This window comes from Schistocerca gregaria, chromosome 1 (genome assembly GCF_023897955.1).
Source record: "Schistocerca gregaria isolate iqSchGreg1 chromosome 1, iqSchGreg1.2, whole genome shotgun sequence".
Lineage (NCBI taxonomy): Eukaryota > Metazoa > Arthropoda > Insecta > Orthoptera > Acrididae > Schistocerca > Schistocerca gregaria.
The window spans coordinates 356,460,434-356,480,125 of NC_064920.1; the positions used below are offsets into that span (position 1 = coordinate 356,460,434).

General features: G+C 39.6%; 1 protein-coding gene across 2 annotated transcripts in view; it reads left to right on the forward strand.

The window, feature by feature from the left end:
• Positions 1-19,692, forward strand: part of LOC126345620 (guanine nucleotide exchange factor DBS-like) — a 350,102-nt gene that overhangs the window by 291,956 nt on the left and 38,454 nt on the right. For both annotated transcript variants that reach the window (XM_050002115.1, XM_050002117.1), the window contains exons 15-16: positions 1,197-1,382; positions 4,392-4,583. In XM_050002115.1, coding sequence (XP_049858072.1) covers positions 1,197-1,382; positions 4,392-4,583 — 378 coding nt within the window. The remainder of the gene's footprint in view (positions 1-1,196; positions 1,383-4,391; positions 4,584-19,692) is intronic.

Below are 19,692 nucleotides of genomic sequence, written 5' to 3' on the forward strand. Positions count from 1 at the left end.
TCAGTATCTTGCTAGTGCCTTATATATTGACTTGTCCCACATCTATTAGTAACAACACGCAGCAGGATTTCTGGGCTCAATAAAAATCAAATCAAATCACACTGAATGCTGTGTTCCACCCCATACAACCTACTTACCCTGCTGGATCCTCCTCTTTGCTGGACAACTGGTTCTGAAGACTGCAGGAAACTTTTTTTATTTTACTTGAAGAATGCCATAATAACATTTTAAAGTCCTTTTCAATTCTCTAGTTTTTATATTTTATGTTATTCAGAATGGTTTTTGATGTTCAGTTAGATATTTTACATAAGATTCTGGAAATGTTTTATTAACTTCCCAAGGACTTTAAAAGCTCTTAGGTATTGCACATTTCTGGATGTGCATGTGTACAGCTTAAATTGTTGGCTCTTAGTGTTTAATCCTTTTAAAAATTTTAATTTGTAACTAAGATTTAAAACTATTTTTAGAAAGTTTTTGAACAGACATTTTTACTGATTTAGTCACTCTTTATTAAAAGATATGCCTGCATGTCAGATAACACTGGTGAAATTAATACCGTGATGTGTGTGAGCCTTTTAACTCCATCCCTCCTACTGAGTACCATCCTGGATGTTCGTTGCTAGTATTTTAATATTAACCCACAACATCAAAATTGATATACTTCACTGTAACCAAGCTGAATAGATACGAAAATAGCTGAAACTGATGATCATCCATATTACATCACAACTGTGCTTGAAATAATCTGTCAACAGTTGCTACAACTATCAAAAGGCATTAAATCTGCTCTAATCATGAAACATTCTTTCTATATTAATTTCATTTTTTTGATCATCATCAGAGGCACTGTCTCCTCATATCATTGACCATCACATATCATACTGTGGCTTGTACAATACCATAATGTGTGTTTTGCGCATCACCATTTGCATGTGTTCGAGAATGATTCAAAGGACAAATAATTGAAAAATAAAGAAAAAAAAAGATTGATGGTCCGTTCAAATGCTGTTACACACACAGGTCTGGAGACATAATTTATTGTAAAATAACCAAGCTTATAAGATCGTTTCATTATGGTTTAATTTAGTAAAATTGATCATTGAACATCATGTATTTTCTCTTAGATGATTTAAAGCTCTGGTACCTCAGCATTCTGTTTTTATTCTTTTTTTTTATTTGTTGTTTTTTTCTTTCAGGGCTACAAACGTGAAATGCAAGCAAGTGACATGCAGTCTATAATACCTCAGGCCCTACTGGGGAAATCAGATGTATTGTTTGGTAATTTAGAGGAACTTTATTCTTTCCATGGGGATGTTTTTCTGAAAGATTTGGAAAACTGCATCACAAGCACTGAGCTTGTGGCATTATGTTTCATACAGAGGGTAATGAATCATACGATACTTTAATACATTAAATTAAAAAAGTGTTGAAAATATGTATAAGATACAGTAGAAGCTGTCACACCCATGAAGGACAAGTATGAGAGGTTTATCAAAACAATGATACTACATGGAAAACTTATATAATAAGGAATATCTATTAAGCACTTGTTTTATACAACTGACTTTCTTGTTACTTTTTCAAGAATGTAGAATTCAGCAGTTTAATGTAGTCGGCTAGAGTAAATCACTCACCTATACATAACATTATAAATAGCATTTTATTGTAATCACCAAATTTAGAAAGTCTTCATCAGATTGTTAAACCCAAAATCAAGTTTTGAGTGAATGGAAAAATGAGAAAGAAGACTGAAGGCAATATTATCAACCACATACCTCAATAACTAAATTGGACATCTGTAAATAAGAACAGTCTTACAGGATGTGGACCAAACATAAACTGTAAATAGTGATTAGCCAGTAAAGTTAACTGGACCAAAAAAAGGTGTCTCAAACAAATGAAATTATTATAGAATTTACAAAATATCAAGGCAGATTGCATTAATTAAAAATTCTACATTTTTCAGTTGTAAATTTCTTTTGCTGAATCATATTCTCCAGAGTTAAAGATGGGTGATACTGTATGCTTTAGCATTAACCTCCAATTCCACACAGTCTACCTTTTCAGAGAATAATGAGGTTCTAGAAAATGGAGATCTTGCACTTACTGTGCTATAACTGTAAAACAAATGATAGAAAGAAGAGCGTGTGTGATATGAAGAAGCACATATTTCCAAAACTGTTTTCAGTATTGAGGAAGAAATGTGCAGTGGAAAAATAAAGAATGGTAAAGCTTACTTATATATAAAAATAAGTTAGGACAATACTTCTTTCGTCACAGTGTAAGAAATGTAGAAATTAAATTTTGTGTGGATATGAGTAAAAAGAGTTCAGTGTGTGTGCTGCAGGTCACCGGCTTGGATTTGTTAATTAATGCAACATTCCTCTGGATGATAATACAGAAAAATGATGAGTAGACAAATCAGCACTGGGTAAAAACAATAAGAAAGTAAGCACACAAACAAGTTTTTTCTCTCTGAAAACCAATATACAGACTTACAGCTTGAAAATCTGAGCTACCAGTATGATAGCAAAGGCTTTCATAATTTTTTCTTATTTGGTTATTTGCATATTCCATGCTTCATTATGGTGACCTTTCCCTGCAATACAGAATGAGTCAGTTCTACATTTATAGGACATCTCAGCAGATTATGTTGCATATAAGGGTGAAACATAATGAACAGATTGAATAAGTAATAAAAAATATGTAATAATATCACTTTATTGGAACAATTAAAAAAATGTTGCCAACATAATATAGGATCAGGTATTATGTAGTTCTTAATAGCGTATTCAGCATAAGAGGAATGTAAAACACATTTCACCCTGTGAAATTAAGGTTTTGACATGTGTGTAAAGATGAAGGGCAAGGGATAATGTAAACTGCAGACACAATAGAGCTAGGCATAGAACCAAGAATAGAGGAAACGTAAAAGATAACACTAGAAGGTCTTACTGTGTACTAGTCCTCCAAACGGTTTCACAAATGCAAAGTCTGTGGGCAAATGAATGTTATAAGATTGTTATGTAAAACAAGGAAAGGCAAACAGTCACTTGTCACTGATCGATATCTGGCATGTGGAAACACGTGACAGAACATAGTATTTGCACTAGTTTTGAGCTCATGCTACACAGGTGGGAATTGTCTGTTCAGCAAATCCTGCAATCTCACAATTGTCCTGATCTAAACCTTCCCTAAACTTTTTCCAGCTGCCGCATTTTACCTTTCCTTTCTCCTATCAGCCCCCCCCCTTTCCCATCCGGGCAACCTAACTCTCTCCCCCCCCCCCCCCCCTTTCACCATCTTTTCCATTTTCTACCCCTTTCCCTTTCTCTCTTCCCTTCCTGTTTCCCTCTTCACATCCACCTTTCTCTCCTCTTTCCTCCCTCCCCATCTCTCCCCTCTCCCCACAATCCTCTCTGTGTCTCTTATGTGCTCTACCCTCTGAACTCCTTTCAGCTTGTTGTGCAGCTGCAGAGTCACTTGTCGAAGGACATGTCTCGCACTATACTGCTGCCCTCTCATCACCTTCAGTGTCCTTCCCTATTTCCTCCCTTCTTCCATCCGCCCAGGCAACTACTCTCAACAATCAGTACTCGGTATCACTCCGGCCATGGTGTGTAGGTTTGGCTGTCTCGGCCATTGTGGCTGAGCAGTTGTAGGTGCTTCAGTCTAGAACCATGCTGCTGCTGCTACTGTCGCAGGTTCGATTTCTGCCTCGGGCATGTATGGGTGTGATGTCCTTAGGTTAGTTACGTTTAAGTAGTTGTAAGTCTAGGGGACTGATGACCTCAGATGTCAAGTCCCATAGTACTCAGAGCCATTTGAACCATTTTGGCTGTTTGCATGGTTGTGTGTGTGACTTCGAAAGCTAGTGCAAATACTATTTTCTGTTGTGTGTTTCTGTGCACCACACACCACTCAGCTACAGTGAGTAGTCACATTTTCTTGATTTATGTATTATTCTAGCCAGGAATTACCATTGTTGTTATTCAAAGACTGAGAATTACTTGGTGCAACTGAGATGAACCTGTTGGGGTGAACTATAATTTTTTAAATGAGCAGGAGGAGGAGAAAAACTGTTGTTAGTCTGCTTTGGATATTTCATTTGTAATTTTACAGTAGCAAGTGAGGATGATTCCTGAAATACAGAGGTGCCAGAAAGATGACTGTGGAATATAAAATGACAATGGCTGTGCTTACTGCTGCTTATTTTTATCAACAGTGTGCAGTCTCAGAAGCTTAACTGGTTCAGCTGACCACTCCAAAAGAAAAATGGGAGCATTACATTATCATTTGTCTATTCTTTGTAGCATTTATTTTTGCATTCAAAATTTGTTCTTATGTTTGTTAGATATCTTTCTGATATTGCATTACTTTGTTTACTGCAGTGTGATGCCTTTTACCGTCTGTACAGTTACTACTGTCAGAACATACCACGATCAGAACATCTAAGGGAAATGGTAGGCGAGAAAAACATATTTTTCCAGGCTTGTCAGTTGAAGCTTGGCCACAAACTGCCACTCGCAGCGTATTTATTGAAGCCTGTTCAGAGGATAACGAAATATCAACTGCTGTTAAAGGTAAGAATAAACCCAAGGTGGTAAGAGAGCAGCCGTAGCACTTTATTTACTGAAGTCTATCATGTGTTGTTTCTTGCAGCAAACTTATTGTTATTACTATTATTCTTTATAATATACAGTGTGTGATAGCTAACTTTTCAACTCAAATTACATTTAATCCATTAAAGACAATTGTAATCTGTTGTCATCTAGAAGAATAGTGGCTGCTGGCCCATGAAACAAACAGCAATCTGTTCTCTCAACTTCATTTTAACCCAAATACAGGCATCATCTTTTCTTCCATAAAAAGTTAGTCTATTTTTGCCACCAGAATAGCAAATCTCAGTGAGACAAATTCAGTGATTGAACTCTTTTGCAGATCTAACAAGAAATCATGTAATAAAAATACATTGAATATAGAGTTTTTGTGCTATTGTTGCAGCTGTTGGAAGTTTATGCCATTCTCGAAGGAAACTTGTGCTATCGGGTTAAGACACAATATCATGATTGTGCATTAGGTTTTAGAAAGGTTTAAACATATTTCATACTAAAGAAAAGATTTACTGCTGGAAAGCCATATAGGCAGCATTAAGATGAGTCAGTCAGCTTATTTTAGCTTCTACAACATTCAAGAAATGGTAGATGCTTACAAAGGATTGTTAGTGACAAAATTACCAGTATTTGCAGAATAATTTTATATTTTCTATCAAACTAAAATTTTCTTACCTTTTATTACATATTCTGTCATTTGCATACTGCTAAAAAAAATCATTCATTAAAATAATAATGAAGTAAATGAAACCAAAGATAATGTACAAAAGACAATGAATTCATAATTATTTGCTGCCCCATACCTGTGATGAATTTTGTGAAAATGTATGCTCAACATGAGAACCATATGCATGATGAAACTTTCATACATGGTGAACTCACTGTTATTAACATATCAGGAGTAATCTCTTTAAATGCAGCAGTGATTTACTCTTTCATGCCCTTCACAGTCATTGGAGCCTCCTTGCAGAGAAACTGTTTAACATGTCTCCAGAGGAAGAAGTCTTAATAGCATCAGGTCTTGTTGGTAACCTCTGAATAAGACTACCTCTTCCCACCCACCAGTTTGGAAATAAGCATCTCTTGCTACTGAAGCATTATGGGTGGGAATCCATCACATTGGAATAAAATCACTTTTTCTAACTACTAGGTTAAAGTATTTACCAGTAATGTGTGCACGACTTTGATGAATATACCATAAAGGGCTCATTGTGTGCTCTTCAGTCATGAAACATCTCAGAGTCACACTCTACTGCCATTGATTGAAAACTAGACGAAGCCAATGTGGGTTTTCTGTTGACCAGAGTTGCATGTTTCTCAAATTTACACTCCTGTGAATGTGGTCTTAGCAGTGAAGAATACTTCCCACAAAACTCATTTTGCTGGAGAGCTATGCGAAAGTATTCAAAACGTTTCTTCACTGCCTTGTAGCTCTTGGTGTCAAGAAATTTGGGATAGGTAATATTTATGTATGTGAAGAGTACGCAGAACTCTTCTTTGTATACAATAGAAAGAAACATTCCACACGGGAAAAATATATTAAAAAAGATGCTGCGACTTTCCAATCGAAAAAGCGCTGGTAGATAGACACAATAACAAACACACACACAAACTCCAAGCTTTCGCAACCCATGGTTGCTTCATCAGGAAAGAGGGAAAGACGAAAGGATGTGGGTTTTAAGGGAGAGGGTAAGGAGTCATTCCAATGTGTTTGTGTGTTTTTTTATTGTGTCTATCTACCAGTGCTTTCTCGTTTGGTAAGTCAACCTCTTCTTTGTATTTGACGAGAAACTGCATGCAGCTTTATTGCTGTAGGTGCAAAAATTGCTACTTCTGCAGCTTTCTCTGTAGCAGTATTTCTTTGTATATGTTATAGTGGAAGTTTCATCGAAAGTATACCATCACTGATGATAATGCACCTTCACAGGCCCATTGAGTGTAAGTGGATTACTGATTCCAATTCTGTCAAACAATAAACACTGACTAGGGATAGTGCACTATCACTAGTGAATGTATACCTTCACTGCCAAGAGGTAAGGAATGTGAACCACGGCTGGAATAACAAATCAGTCGTACTTTGAAAGTTGCATTTATCACCTGTAGTTTGAAAACAGAATCATATTATGTAAAATTCATTTATTGCAGCAAGGACATGCACCATGGCACATTGAGTTGCACAACCAATTTTGTTTTTGAAAAGTATCTCAAAGTCTGACATTTTTTCTGGCAGTTGCACTTGAATCCCTGGCCACTTCCCATGGACTGAGGTGTTGCAACTGTCCGCAGGGCAACAGTTTTCTCTGCTGGAACTTCCTCCTCTGAGAGGGCAAGTACTGCACTGGGACCTGAAACAAAATGTTGTAGTTGCAGTGGCATATCGTATTGTCCCTTCCATAATTATTTAAAAACAAACATTTTATTACTATGCATTTAGTTGGCTCAGCACACCATCTCTTTTCCCGATTTGGTAGAAGCCATCAGCCGTTGTCTTGAGGACGACACCCGAGATCGACCTAGCATCTTCTCTTCATCTATTGAAGTCGGAAACTGAAACTCACAGTACAGCCCATTTCCACTGTTGTAATGCAGCGATCTGGACACTGGTGCATTCTTTGAGCTTGTTCTTCTAAGCACTTGTATGCTTTAGTTCTGTATTTTTAATAGCACGAGTTATCTCGTCTAAATCAGTCAGGCAGTAGTCATTATCGTCAGGAATACTTCCTCTCTGTCCTCAACCTCTGTTCCTGTTGGTACATTATCCTCTTACAATGGATATTTACTGTGATCATTATCCAGCTATGTTTCAGTCCCCATCTCACTGCTAACACTCACTTTATTAATTACATTTTCAAGGTCATCCTCAGGGTGAACATTCATCAGTACTTCAAGAGGTAAACTTGTTCAAGACAAACCATGTTTAGGAGGGCAGCCAAACATTCCTTCATATGGAGATGTTTTAATTCCAAAATGTAGCGTGCTGTTCTTCATTAGCTGCACCAATCTTAATGCACAGCTCCACCCTGCAGTGTTGTGCTCCTGCACCCATGTAGTTAGCATATTTTCTATGTCTTGATTTGCTTGCTCTATGCTGCCTTGCTTGACTGTGTCTAGGTTTACTGTGGACAATCTTAAAATTGTGTCATAGTTCACCTAAGCTGCTCATTATTTTGTTAACGAACTCTCTACCATTGTTAGACCGCAATACTGAGGTAGTGCCTAACAACGTAAAAATGTCAATAATGTTATTACATATCTCTTCATATTTTTTGGCTTCAATGGCATGAGAACAAATTTGTAATCTCCATCTGCAGTTGGAAGTCGATGAGATCAAATTCACATCTGGAATTTAGCTCCTTGAACAGCATTGGCTTCACTACTATTCTTTTTTTGTGACCTTTTTGCTATTCTAAACAAGGCTCATATAATCTAAGAAAAATATGGACGTATCTGTATGTTATATTACAGAACTTTGACTTCAGGCATTTCATTATTCTGTCGCATCCACTGTGGCTAGTCATTACATGAGTGTCATGCAGAATATCGTACAGTTCTTCATCACAAACATAGTGTTTAATCTTACCTTCCTCAGTTACCGGTTGTATTAATTTGGTTACTCCATTGACTCCAGCACTTCATATCCCTTCAAAAACTTGTAGTTGTTTCCATCCCTCTTCCGTGCTGATTTTAGTGATTTAGTCTTGCTGATGAGTGACTCGTACTTTTTTCTGTCCATGGAGACAGAATTTTAACTGAGATTTCCCCATTCCACTCTAAAATGTTCATGGAACTTCACTTATTCAACCATAGGTGCACTGATGTCAACCGTAGCTGCGCTACTGTCAACCACAGGTGCACTACTGTGAACCATAACTGCACTACTGTCAACCATAACTGCACTGCTGTTTAACATAACAAAAACAAGCTGATGACAATTACATTCATGCTGATGCATGGTAGCATTGTTGGACGCACCGCTAATAACTCGGGTGCAGTAATAGTTCACCTTCACTAGTGGATAATATACTACTGTACACTTTCCCTAGCTGAGTACAGTAATGGTTCATCATCACTAGGGGATGTATTTTTTCAGTTTATGGTAAGCTCACACTGATCATTTTAGTGATGGTGTACATCCACTAGGGAGGGTTTACCTTCCCAAATCTCCAGTTCCACAATAACATACACATTTCCTAGAGGAAAAACTTCTAATCTCTCCAAGTTTTTGATAGTATTAATGATGGTCGTATGAGTACGACATTAAGTACTGGGGAAATGCTCTGCATATAGTTCTGCTTCTCTTGATGCAGTTTAATATCATTTGCCATAAATTAAGATCATGTTGACCAATTCTTCATTAATAAATGGTGTTGTTTTACTGAAAATGGTTTATGCATTATTAATGCTTCAACATTGTGAATGATTTACAAGCAACATGCTGTAAATATGTCACAGCATTCCTATAATAAACCTGATCTACGGGGTCTGTTCAAAAAATTCCAGAGCTTTGTCCGCACCATTTTTCTACACTTATGTTTTACTTATTGTGCATGGTCACCTTCAAAATACTGCCCTCCACAGTTGATACTCCACACCCAACACCATTTCCACTTCTAGAAGCATCCTGGTACACCTCTTTCTGGATTGTGAAAGGCCCCCACCTGCAAATTTTCTTCTATCTCATCTATCATTGCAAATATTCGCCCTTTCAATGGGGTTTTCAACTTTGGAAATAAAAAAAAAAGTCCTCAGGGGCCACATCTGGAGAGTGTGCAAGACAAAGCAGCACAGTGGTTTCGTTTTTTGTGCAATAGTCAGGCACCAACAGAGTTGGAATATTCAGGTGTGTTATCATGATGCAAGAGTCCTGAATTGTCTCACATTTTCTCGCAGGTGTCAGAGCATGCCCCGACAGTACCACTGATTAACAGTTTCTCCCCATAGCATGAATTCATGGTGAACTAATCCTTCAAGGAAAAAGAGAACTTATCAGAATGGCTTTGACATTTGACCTTACCTGACAAGCTTTTTTTGGTCTTGGAGAACCTTTGTCAACCCGTTGTTAAGATTGAACCTTGGTCTCACCATCATAACCGTAGACCCATGTCTCATCAACAGTTACGATTCTCTTAAGGGACATCTCATTTTCAACTGCGCGATCCAAAAGCTCTTCACAGATTGTGAGGCAAAGGTCTCTCTGGTCTTCACTCACAAGCTGTGGGACAAACTTGATGGCAACATGATGCATTCTAAGATGCTGTGTTAGGATTTCATGACATGATCCAACTGAAATGTTACAGTCTTGTACAATCTCTCGGACAGTCAGTCTTTGACTGGGATGCACAATTTCATTGATGTTCCTGACGTGAGTGTTTTCAGTAAAAGTTGAACGGCATCCTGAATGAGGGTCATCTTCAATTCCGTCCACCCGTTTTTATACCGTGTGAACTGTTCGTAACATCAAGTACAGCTGAAGCACTCATCATCGTAGGCTTCCTGTATCATATGATGTGTCTCTTTAAAGGTGTTCTGGAGTTTCATACAAAATTTAATGCAGACACGTTGATTCTCTAAAACTGCCATCTCGTAATTCACAAACTTTGCGACTCACCATTCCACTCAGTACAGCACTGAACAGTAACTAAGAGACATACAGCAATGAAGCTTTGGCAGTTGCACATTAAACACAGGTGTGTGTAGGGGTGTCGACTGCTAAATTACATATGTTCTGGAATTTTTTAAACAGACTTGTACATAGGCAGTGCTTCTACTGCACTTAAGTTAACTCCTCCAAAATGCAACACACAACTGATGACATATCTCTGTTTTTCTGGTGTAGATTCCTGTCAAGAGTAGCAGAAACATTACATACATATTGCCACAATGGCAAGAAGCTTTCTTGCAGAGTAGCGTATACTTCCGTGTGGTGGGTCATTCAAAGGTCCACAAATATCTCTATATTCAATGTATTGATTTCTTATAAGATATTCAAAAGAGAGGTCTTACCAAATTTGTCTCATTGAGATCTGCTGTTCTGGTGGCAACAAATATCATAGTTCCATTTGAGAAAACAAAACTGGTGTCTGTGTCGTGGTTATTAATGAACATACGAGGACAGATTGTTGTTTAATCATAACAGGTAGGCTTTCATGTCCAGTGTCTTCATTAGTTAAAACTTCCGGACTAAGAGGCCGTGGTCGATCTGTAAAACTACTTCTTCTTGATGTTTCATTGCCAGCTGTGGGCAACATCTTCTGTGGTGAGTCATCGACTGGCTGCCAGGTTGTGGTGGTGCCGTTTATATAGAGTGCATAGAGGGCACTACCATATGTCGCGTGGGGTCGACTATAAGTCTCTCTCTGACTAATGTCATTGTTCTCGATTTAAGGTAATCGTTTGTCACATCGTTTGAGCAAAATCGACCACCATATCTTTTCTATTAATATTATTGTGATGTTTCTGAATTTCTATAGCTTCTCTATACATGTGTGCATAATAATGCTATGTCCTGGCTAGCATGCTCATCTCACTAAATTTTATTTCATGATCATCATCTTCAAAAACGGGTTCCACTACAGCTGATTTGTCAATATGTCCCAGTAGACAGTTCATTTTGTGTTTGGTTTAGTGGATATTGACACTTCTTTTCATTGTTCCAGTATAAACGTTCGTACAGCTACACAGAACTGTATACACCCCAGGGGTTGCTAAGGGGTGTTGAGTGTCTTTTGCCAATCTTAAAAACTCATTAATCTTCTTGATGGGTCTAAAGATTGTTTCAACTTTTAACTTGGCCAGAACTTTCCCAGTACGATCCGTAATATTGCTATTAAATGGAAGAAAATTTTTTCCAGCTGACAGTTGTTGTTGTTGAATGTTGACGGACACTTTTCTTCTGGGATGTAGTGCTTGTCTATCTCATTGTCAGCATATCCATTTTTCTTAAAAGCCATTCACAAGTGATTTAGTTCATCTTGCAAATAAACTGGTTCACAGATCTTACTAGCTCTGTCCACCAATGATTTAATGACACCTCTCTTCTGCCTGTTCAAATCCTTATGGAGATAAAAGTCGATGTGTGTATCTGCCTGTTTAATTACTGATACATCCAAAAAATTAAGATGTCTATTACTCTCTTCCTCCATAGTAAATTGTATCTTTGGATTAACACCGTTTAGGTGCACCAAGAAACCATTCATTTCCTTTCCACCATGATTCCATACCACAAAAGTGTCATCCACATACCGATACCATATCAAAGGGCTTTTACTGCCAGACTGCGGGGCATGCTGTTCAAAACATTCCATGAATAGATTAGCAACAGCTGGACTCAGAGGGCTGCCCATGGTGACTCCTTCGGTTTGTTGGTAAAACTCATTATCATACTGGAAATAAGTCGTGGACAGCCAGTGGTGAAACAGGGCTACTATATCAGTGTGAAACATATCAGCCATGTATGAAAGAGCTTCCTCAACAGGAACTGTGGTAAACAGGGATACCACATCAAAACTGGCAAGGTTATCACGTGGACTGACAGTAATCTCCTTTAATTTTTCGATAAAGTGCATAGAATTTTTAATGTGATGATTAGTTTTACCAATATGCAGTTGTAGCATGGAGGCGAGATGTCTAGCCAACTCTTGAGTAGCCAATCCAATAGCACTCACTATCGGTCTCAATGGGACTTAGGCTTATATATCTTTGGTAGCCCATATAATCTAGGAGGGTAAGCTTCCGTTTTGCATAGATATTTTTTATCCTCTGTACTCAAGAGTTGGCTAGACATCTCGCCTCCATGCTACAACTGCATATTGGTAAAACTAATCATCACATTAAAAATTCTATGCACTTTATTGAAAAATTGAATGATATTACTGTCAGTCCACATGATAACCTTGTCAGTTTTGATGTGGTATCCCTGTTTACCACAGTTCCTGTTTATGAAGCTCTTTCATACATAGCTGATATGTTTCCCACTGATATAGTAGCCCTGTTTCACCACTGGCTGTCCGTGACTTATTTCCAGTATGATAATGAGTTTTACCAATAAACCGAAGGAGTGGCCTCTGAGTCCAGCTGTTGCTAATCTATTCATGGAATTTATTGAACAGCAGACCTCGCAGTCTGCCAGTAAAAGCCCTTTGTTGTGGTATCGGTATGTGGATGACACTTTTGTGGTATGGAATCACGGTGAAGAGCACAGTTATTTTACAATGATCCTAGCATATTCAGAAATGTCCTTGTGGCTTTCCTCTCTTAAGTTTGTCATTCCTATATTAAAAGCACCACATATAGCAATTCTTGACTTATTCTTCAAGATGTTTTTACCTGTTAACTCAGACTTTTCAGTAAACAAATTTGTCTCCACCTGGAAACCTATACAGGTTAACTAAAATTACACATACATCAAAACAAGTTTTGCATCACCTCAGTTTCGAGAGTTATGGAACCTGTATGGAAAATACGAAAAGAGGTCGACATAAACATCATTTCCACCCTTTGTATTGCTCATGAAAACCTCACATTGCATGTTGCACCAGCATACAGCGAGACCTTCAGAGGTGGTGGTCCAGATTGCTGTACACACTGGTACCTCTAATACCCAGTAGCACCTCCTCTTACATTGATGCATGCCTGTATTCATCATGGCATATTATCCACAAGTTCATTAAAGCACTGTTGGTCCAGATTGTCCCACTTCTCAATGGCAGTTCGGCGTAGATTCCTTGGATTGATTGGTGGGTCACATCGTCCATAAATGGCCCTTTTCAATTCTCCCAGGCATATTCGATAGGGTTCATGTTTGGAGAACATGTTGACCACTCTAGTCAAGTGATGTTGTTACCCTGAAGGACGTCTTTCACAAGATGTGCATGATGGGGGCATGAATTGTCATCCATGAAGACAAATGCCTCGCCAGTATGCTGCCGATATGGTTGCAATATTGGTTGGAGGATAGCATTCACATATCATACAGCCTTTACAGCGCCTTCTATGACCACCAGCGACGTGCATCGGTCCCACATAATGCCACCCCAAAACATCAGGGAACCTCCACCTTGCAGCACTCACGGGACAGTGTGTCTAAGGCATTCAGCCTGATGGGGTTGCCTCCAAACACGTCTTCGACGATTGTATGGTTGAAGGCATATGCGACACTCATCGGTGAAGAGAATGTGATGTCAATCCTGAGCATTCCGTTCGGCAGGTTGTTGCACCCATCTGTACTGTGCTGCATGGTGTCATGGTTGCAAAGATGGGTCCAACATGGACGTCAGGAGTGAAGTTGCACATCATGTGGCCTGATGTGCATAGTTTGAGTCGTAACACAATGTCCTGTGGCTGAAAGAAAAGCATTATTCAACATGGTTGCATGGCGTTGCTGTCAGGGTTCCTCCGAGCCATAATCTGTAGGTAGCAATCATCCACTGCAGTAGTAGCCCCTGGGCGGCATGAACAAGGCATGTAATCTACAGTTCCTGTCTGTCGGTATTTCCTACATATCCAGACAACATCACTTTGTTTCACTGTAAGATAGCTGGACACTTCCCTTGCCAAGAGCCCTTCCTAGGCCAAAGTAACAATGAGGATGCGATCGAACTGAGGTATCGACCGTCTAGGCATGGTTGAACTACAGACAACTTGAGCTATGTACCTCCTTCCTGGTGGAATGACTGGAACTGATCGGCTGTCGGACCCCCTCCGTCTAATAGGCGCTGCTCATGCATGGTTGTTTACATCTTTGGGTGGGTTTAGTGATATCTCTGAACAGCCAAAGGGACTGTGTCTTGATACAATATCCACAGTCAACGTCTATTTTCAGGAGTTCTGGGAACCGGGGTGATGCAAAACTTTTTTTGATGTGTGTATTTTCATTCTCTAATTTTACACAACTAAACTCCCTGTCCAATTCTGAGCAATATGTAGATAAATCATTTCTGGTCCTACTTTGACATAAATTCCAGCCCCACATTTTTTTCTCTGTTTTCTACATATTATGTCTGCAACAACATACCCTTGGGGAACAAATATATTTATTTGATTTCAAGTTAACCAATGTACAAATACGCCTTGAATATCAACAAGCTGATTGTTACACAATGATCTAATTCTAAAAGCTTATTTCTAATGCAACAAATGTTAATTTGTAGAAAAGTAAGTAGTTTGACTCTATCTGTATTACTCTAGGAGCTATTTGTTTCTGTACCTGAACTACATCTCTGAACACTATTTTGATGGTCATTTCTTTAATGAAAGAGGTAAAGAACTTAATGCGTCTGTATTTACAATTTTGGTGGCACTGGCATGGGCATGGTGGTTCATAAAGAAATCTTCACTCCAGTCAGTCACATCCCTGCTTCTGGTAGATGAACTAGTGGTAGCACTACTCTTCCTCTTGGCTGCTGATATGATCTGAGGTTCTGCTGCAGTCTGTTGAAGTGATTGTTGCTGTTGCTTCAGTATCAAGTTCTATATATGGTTCATACTATCCCAGTCCACTGACTGTCTTTTGCGACTTAAGTAATAGAATTCTCGAGAGCTGTTTAAAAATGTTTGTGACTAAATTTTTGTAAATGTCATTTGCTCCAGTACAAATCATTATGCTGTCCTAGATACTATGAAAAAATACATAACCTTTTTGACATCTGACAACAGACAAAATATCTATTGTGGCGAACTCTGTACAGACGTTTTTTTACCAAAATAACAATGCCAAAACTGCACAAATTGGCCCAATACAACATGCGAATTTACAAAATTCAGATTACTTTTTGAATACATCATTCTTCTTCTACCTTAGAAGACAAACTTTTACTGTATTAAGATGTTTCTGTTGATTCAGACAACTCATTAGTCAGTTTTTGAGAATGGTGAGAGTAGGGAAATTGGCCTGCAGTTTTCAGTGTTTTCGACATCATATATCTTTAATAGGGGCATAACTTGTGCATACTTTAAATACTCTGAAAATATCCTGAACTAATAAATTTGTTTATTATGTGTGTTAATTGAGTTTGTATGATGTCTATGCGTGCCTTCAGAATAGAGTTGCATACCTCATCTAGAGCTGCTTTTTCTTATTTTTTAGTTTTTGTATTGTGTCCTTTACTTCTTGCTCTGTTGTGTAATAAACCATCATTGTGCTGGATATATAATTCATTCTTGGTGGTACACTTTTATAGAGAAACTTTGTTGCAGCTTCTCTGTATTATCTGAAAAATAGTCATTTACAAAATGTCCTAGTTCTTATGGATTTTCTATCTATCTACTCCCATCTTTCATTTGTATGTTGTTGTACTAACTTGCCTTTGTTGGTTCCTTGTTTTAGGACGTTCCTTGCTACATCCCTCTTATTTTTGCATTATACATAATTTTTTCATTAAATGGTTTTTCCTAGCAAGCAGTATCCTCCTGTGTGTGTATATATATATATATATATATATATATATATATATATATATATAAAATAGAAAGAGACTTCCACATGGGAAAAATATATTAAAAACAAAGATTCCAAGACTTACCAAGCGGGAAAGCGCCGGCAGACAGGCACATGAACAAAACACACAAACACACACACAGAATTACTAGCTTTCGCAACCGATGGTTGCTTCTTCAGGAAGGAGAGGGAAAGACGAAAGGATGTGGGTTTTAAGGGAGAGGGTAAGGAGTCATTCCAATCCCAGGAGCGGAAAGACTTCCCTTAGTTCCTGAAGAAGCAACCATCGGTTGCGAAAGCTAGTAATTCTGTGTGTGTGTTTGTGTGTTTTGTTCATGTGCGTGTCTGCCGGCGCTTTCCCGCTTGGTAAGTCTAGGAATCTTGGTTTTTTAATATATATATATATATATATATATATATATATATATATATATATATATATATATACACTCCTGGAAATTGAAATAAGAACACCGTGAATTCATTGTCCCAGGAAGGGGAAACTTTATTGACACATTCCTGGGGTCAGATACATCACATGTTCACACTGACAGAACCACAGGGACATAGACACAGGCAACAGAGCATGCACAATGTCGGCACTAGTACAGTGTATATCCACCTTTCGCAGCAATGCAGACTGCTATTCTCCCATGGAGACGATCGTACAGATGCTGGATGTAGTCCTGTGGAACGGCTTGCCATGCCATTTCCACCTGGCGCCTCAGTTGGACCAGCGTTCGTGCTGGACGTGCAGACCGCGTGAGACGACGCTTCATCCAGTCCCAAACATGCTCAATGGGTGACAGATCCGGAGATCTTGCTGGCCAGTGTAGTTGACTTACACCTTCTAGAGCACGTTGGGTGGCACGGGATACATGCGGACGTGCATTGTCCTGTTGGAACAGCAAGTTCCCTCGCCGGTCTAGGAATGGTAGAACGATGGGTTCGATGACGGTTTGGATGTACCGTGCACTATTCAGTGTTCCCTCGACGATCACCAGAGGTGTACGGCCAGTGTAGGAGATCGCTCCCCACACCATGATGCCGGGTGTTGGCCCTGTGTGCCTCGGTCGTATGCAGTCCTGATTGTGGCGCTCACCTGCACGGCGCCAAACACGCATACGGCCATCATTGGCACCAAGGCAGAAGCGACTCTCATCGCTGAAGACGACACGTCTCCATTCGTCCCTCCATTCACTCCTGTCGCGACACCACTGGAGGCGGGCTGCACGATGTTGGGGCGTGAGCGGAAGACGGCCTAACGGTGTGCGGGACCGTAGCCCAGCTTCATGGAGACGGTTGCGAATGGTCCTCGCCGATACCCCAGGAGCAACAGTGTCCCTAATTTGCTGGGAAGTGGCGGTGCGGTCCCCTACGGCACTGCGTAGGATCCTACGGTCTTGGCGTGCATCCGTGCGTCGCTGCGGTCCGGTCCCAGGTCGACGGGCACGTGCACCTTCCCCCGACCACTGGTGACAACATCGATGTACTGTGGAGACCTCACGCCCCACGTCTTGAGCAATTCGGCGGTACGTCCACCCCGCCTCCCGCATGCCCACTATACGCCCTCGCTCAAAGTCCGTCAACTGCACTTACGGTTCACGTCCACACTGTCGCGGCATGCTACCAGTGTTAAAGACAGCGATGGAGCTCCGTATGCCACGGCAAACTGGCTGACACTGACGGCGGCGGTGCACAAATGCTGCGCAGCTAGCGCCATTCGACGGCCAACACCGTGGTTCCTGGTGTGTCCGCTGTGCCGTGCGTGTGATCATTGCTTGTACAGCCCTCTCGCAGTGTCCGGAGCAAGTATGGTGGGTCTGAAACACCGGTGTTAATGTGTTCTTTTTTCCATTTCCAGGAGTGTATATGGGGTATCTAAGAGTTTCAGAGGACTTTATAATAGCTGCTGTTACCCATTTGCTTTTCTTAGCTGGTGCTGCTGAAGTGCTGCATGTGAAAATAGGAGTTGACCTTGTGTGGACACATTTCCACCCTCTGTATTGTTACTGAGTAGCTCCAACAATCTTATCTTACATTATGTTACCTTACCTTACCTTACCTTCCCAGCCCTCTTGCAGTGGAGGCGATGCATAGTGAAATTTCTTTTCTTATAATAGTCACAGATGGCACCAGTGCAATGTGTGCCTGATCAGTAGTCATTGGCACCTATCCAGCCCCACATTAAGTCACTGTACAGTACTGTCCAAGTGAAGATTATGAAACTGGAGCGACTTGACCATGGCCATATTTGTCCTGCCAATTAAGGATGTTATCTTGTTCACATCACCTACTGCTCCACCCACAGTTGCTACCTGATTATCTTTAGGTAAATCCATACATAAAAGCCCTAAATCCTCTTTCTTTCTAACATTAACAGTGCTTCGGTGTTTCCTAGTCATGGTCAGAGATTGCTGCCCATTTCCTACCTCTTTTCCTGCCTGAGTCTCCTCTCCACTTGTGTCTGGCATTTCCACCCAAAGCGTCAGACTATTCCTTCCTCCTCCCAGCCTTCCTATCAGCTGCCATTTCACAACTGCCACTCTCCTCACAGTGTGCCTTCATCCTCAGTAGCTCTTTGCTATCTTCCTTCAACTGCAGTTCAAGGGCCCAGACATCCTTTCCTCGATCCTCTATCTTGCTTTACCTACAGCGTATCTTGCAGTTCCAAGACAGGGCCTCTGTGACTTTCTTGGTGTGCTCCCCACTACATTCATCCCAATGAAACTATCCATTACAGCCCTCACAATAAATCTAACTACTGAATTTCCTACTAACCCACCACTGTTTTTAAAGATATGCATTTTTGGAACATACAGCAGTATTTTAGTGTGCCGATACTGTCTGATGCAACTGTCTATGCTAAAGGATGAAAGATGAAAACTTTTACTAATAAATCCTGTGCTGCAGCTGCACTTGAAGTCAGTGTGTTTGTGGTTCTTATATATATGCTATTGTGTATTAAAAGAAATATCTGCATTTAAGAGTGGGTTAAGTTACTGGAATTGCACATCTCATCTATAACAGAAGTTATATACAAGAAAAATCTTCTTTAATCTTGAGTATCGCTTATAATTTTGTGATCTCCTCAGATATTAGTATTGGCGAACTTCAAATAGGTGGGGAGCCCATTTTACATATGCTACTTTGTGGTCAAAATCAAGTACTCGAAGTGTGTGCGCCTTTCATGCCTGCATGTCAATCACCAACCAACCACAATGTGTCTATGGTGTGAATAATCTATAGATTGTGGTGAGTGTGGAGTTCTAAATTTCTGAGTATGATGCACATTGCACATGCACAGAGACAAGGACTCTGGTGGCATCAGATAACATCAGAAGTTATAACCTATTCTGGATGAGTTCACTCCTATTGCAGAAAATGACTTTGTGCTTCCATGGTTTATTAATCTTTGTGACACATGGAGAAGTTACACAAGGTCCTGGTATTTTTTTCTACTAGTATTCTCCTACAAGAGAGACAAAATATCTGAAAGCAAAAAGTGTTTGTATTTCACAAAGAAAAAAACATATACTTTGCAAAAATAAGAATGTAAGCAGATAAATATGTTTTAATGAAAACTATTTCAATAGTGAAACTGTCAGATTTATTGGATGAGAAAAAGATTTTTTGTTGTTATTT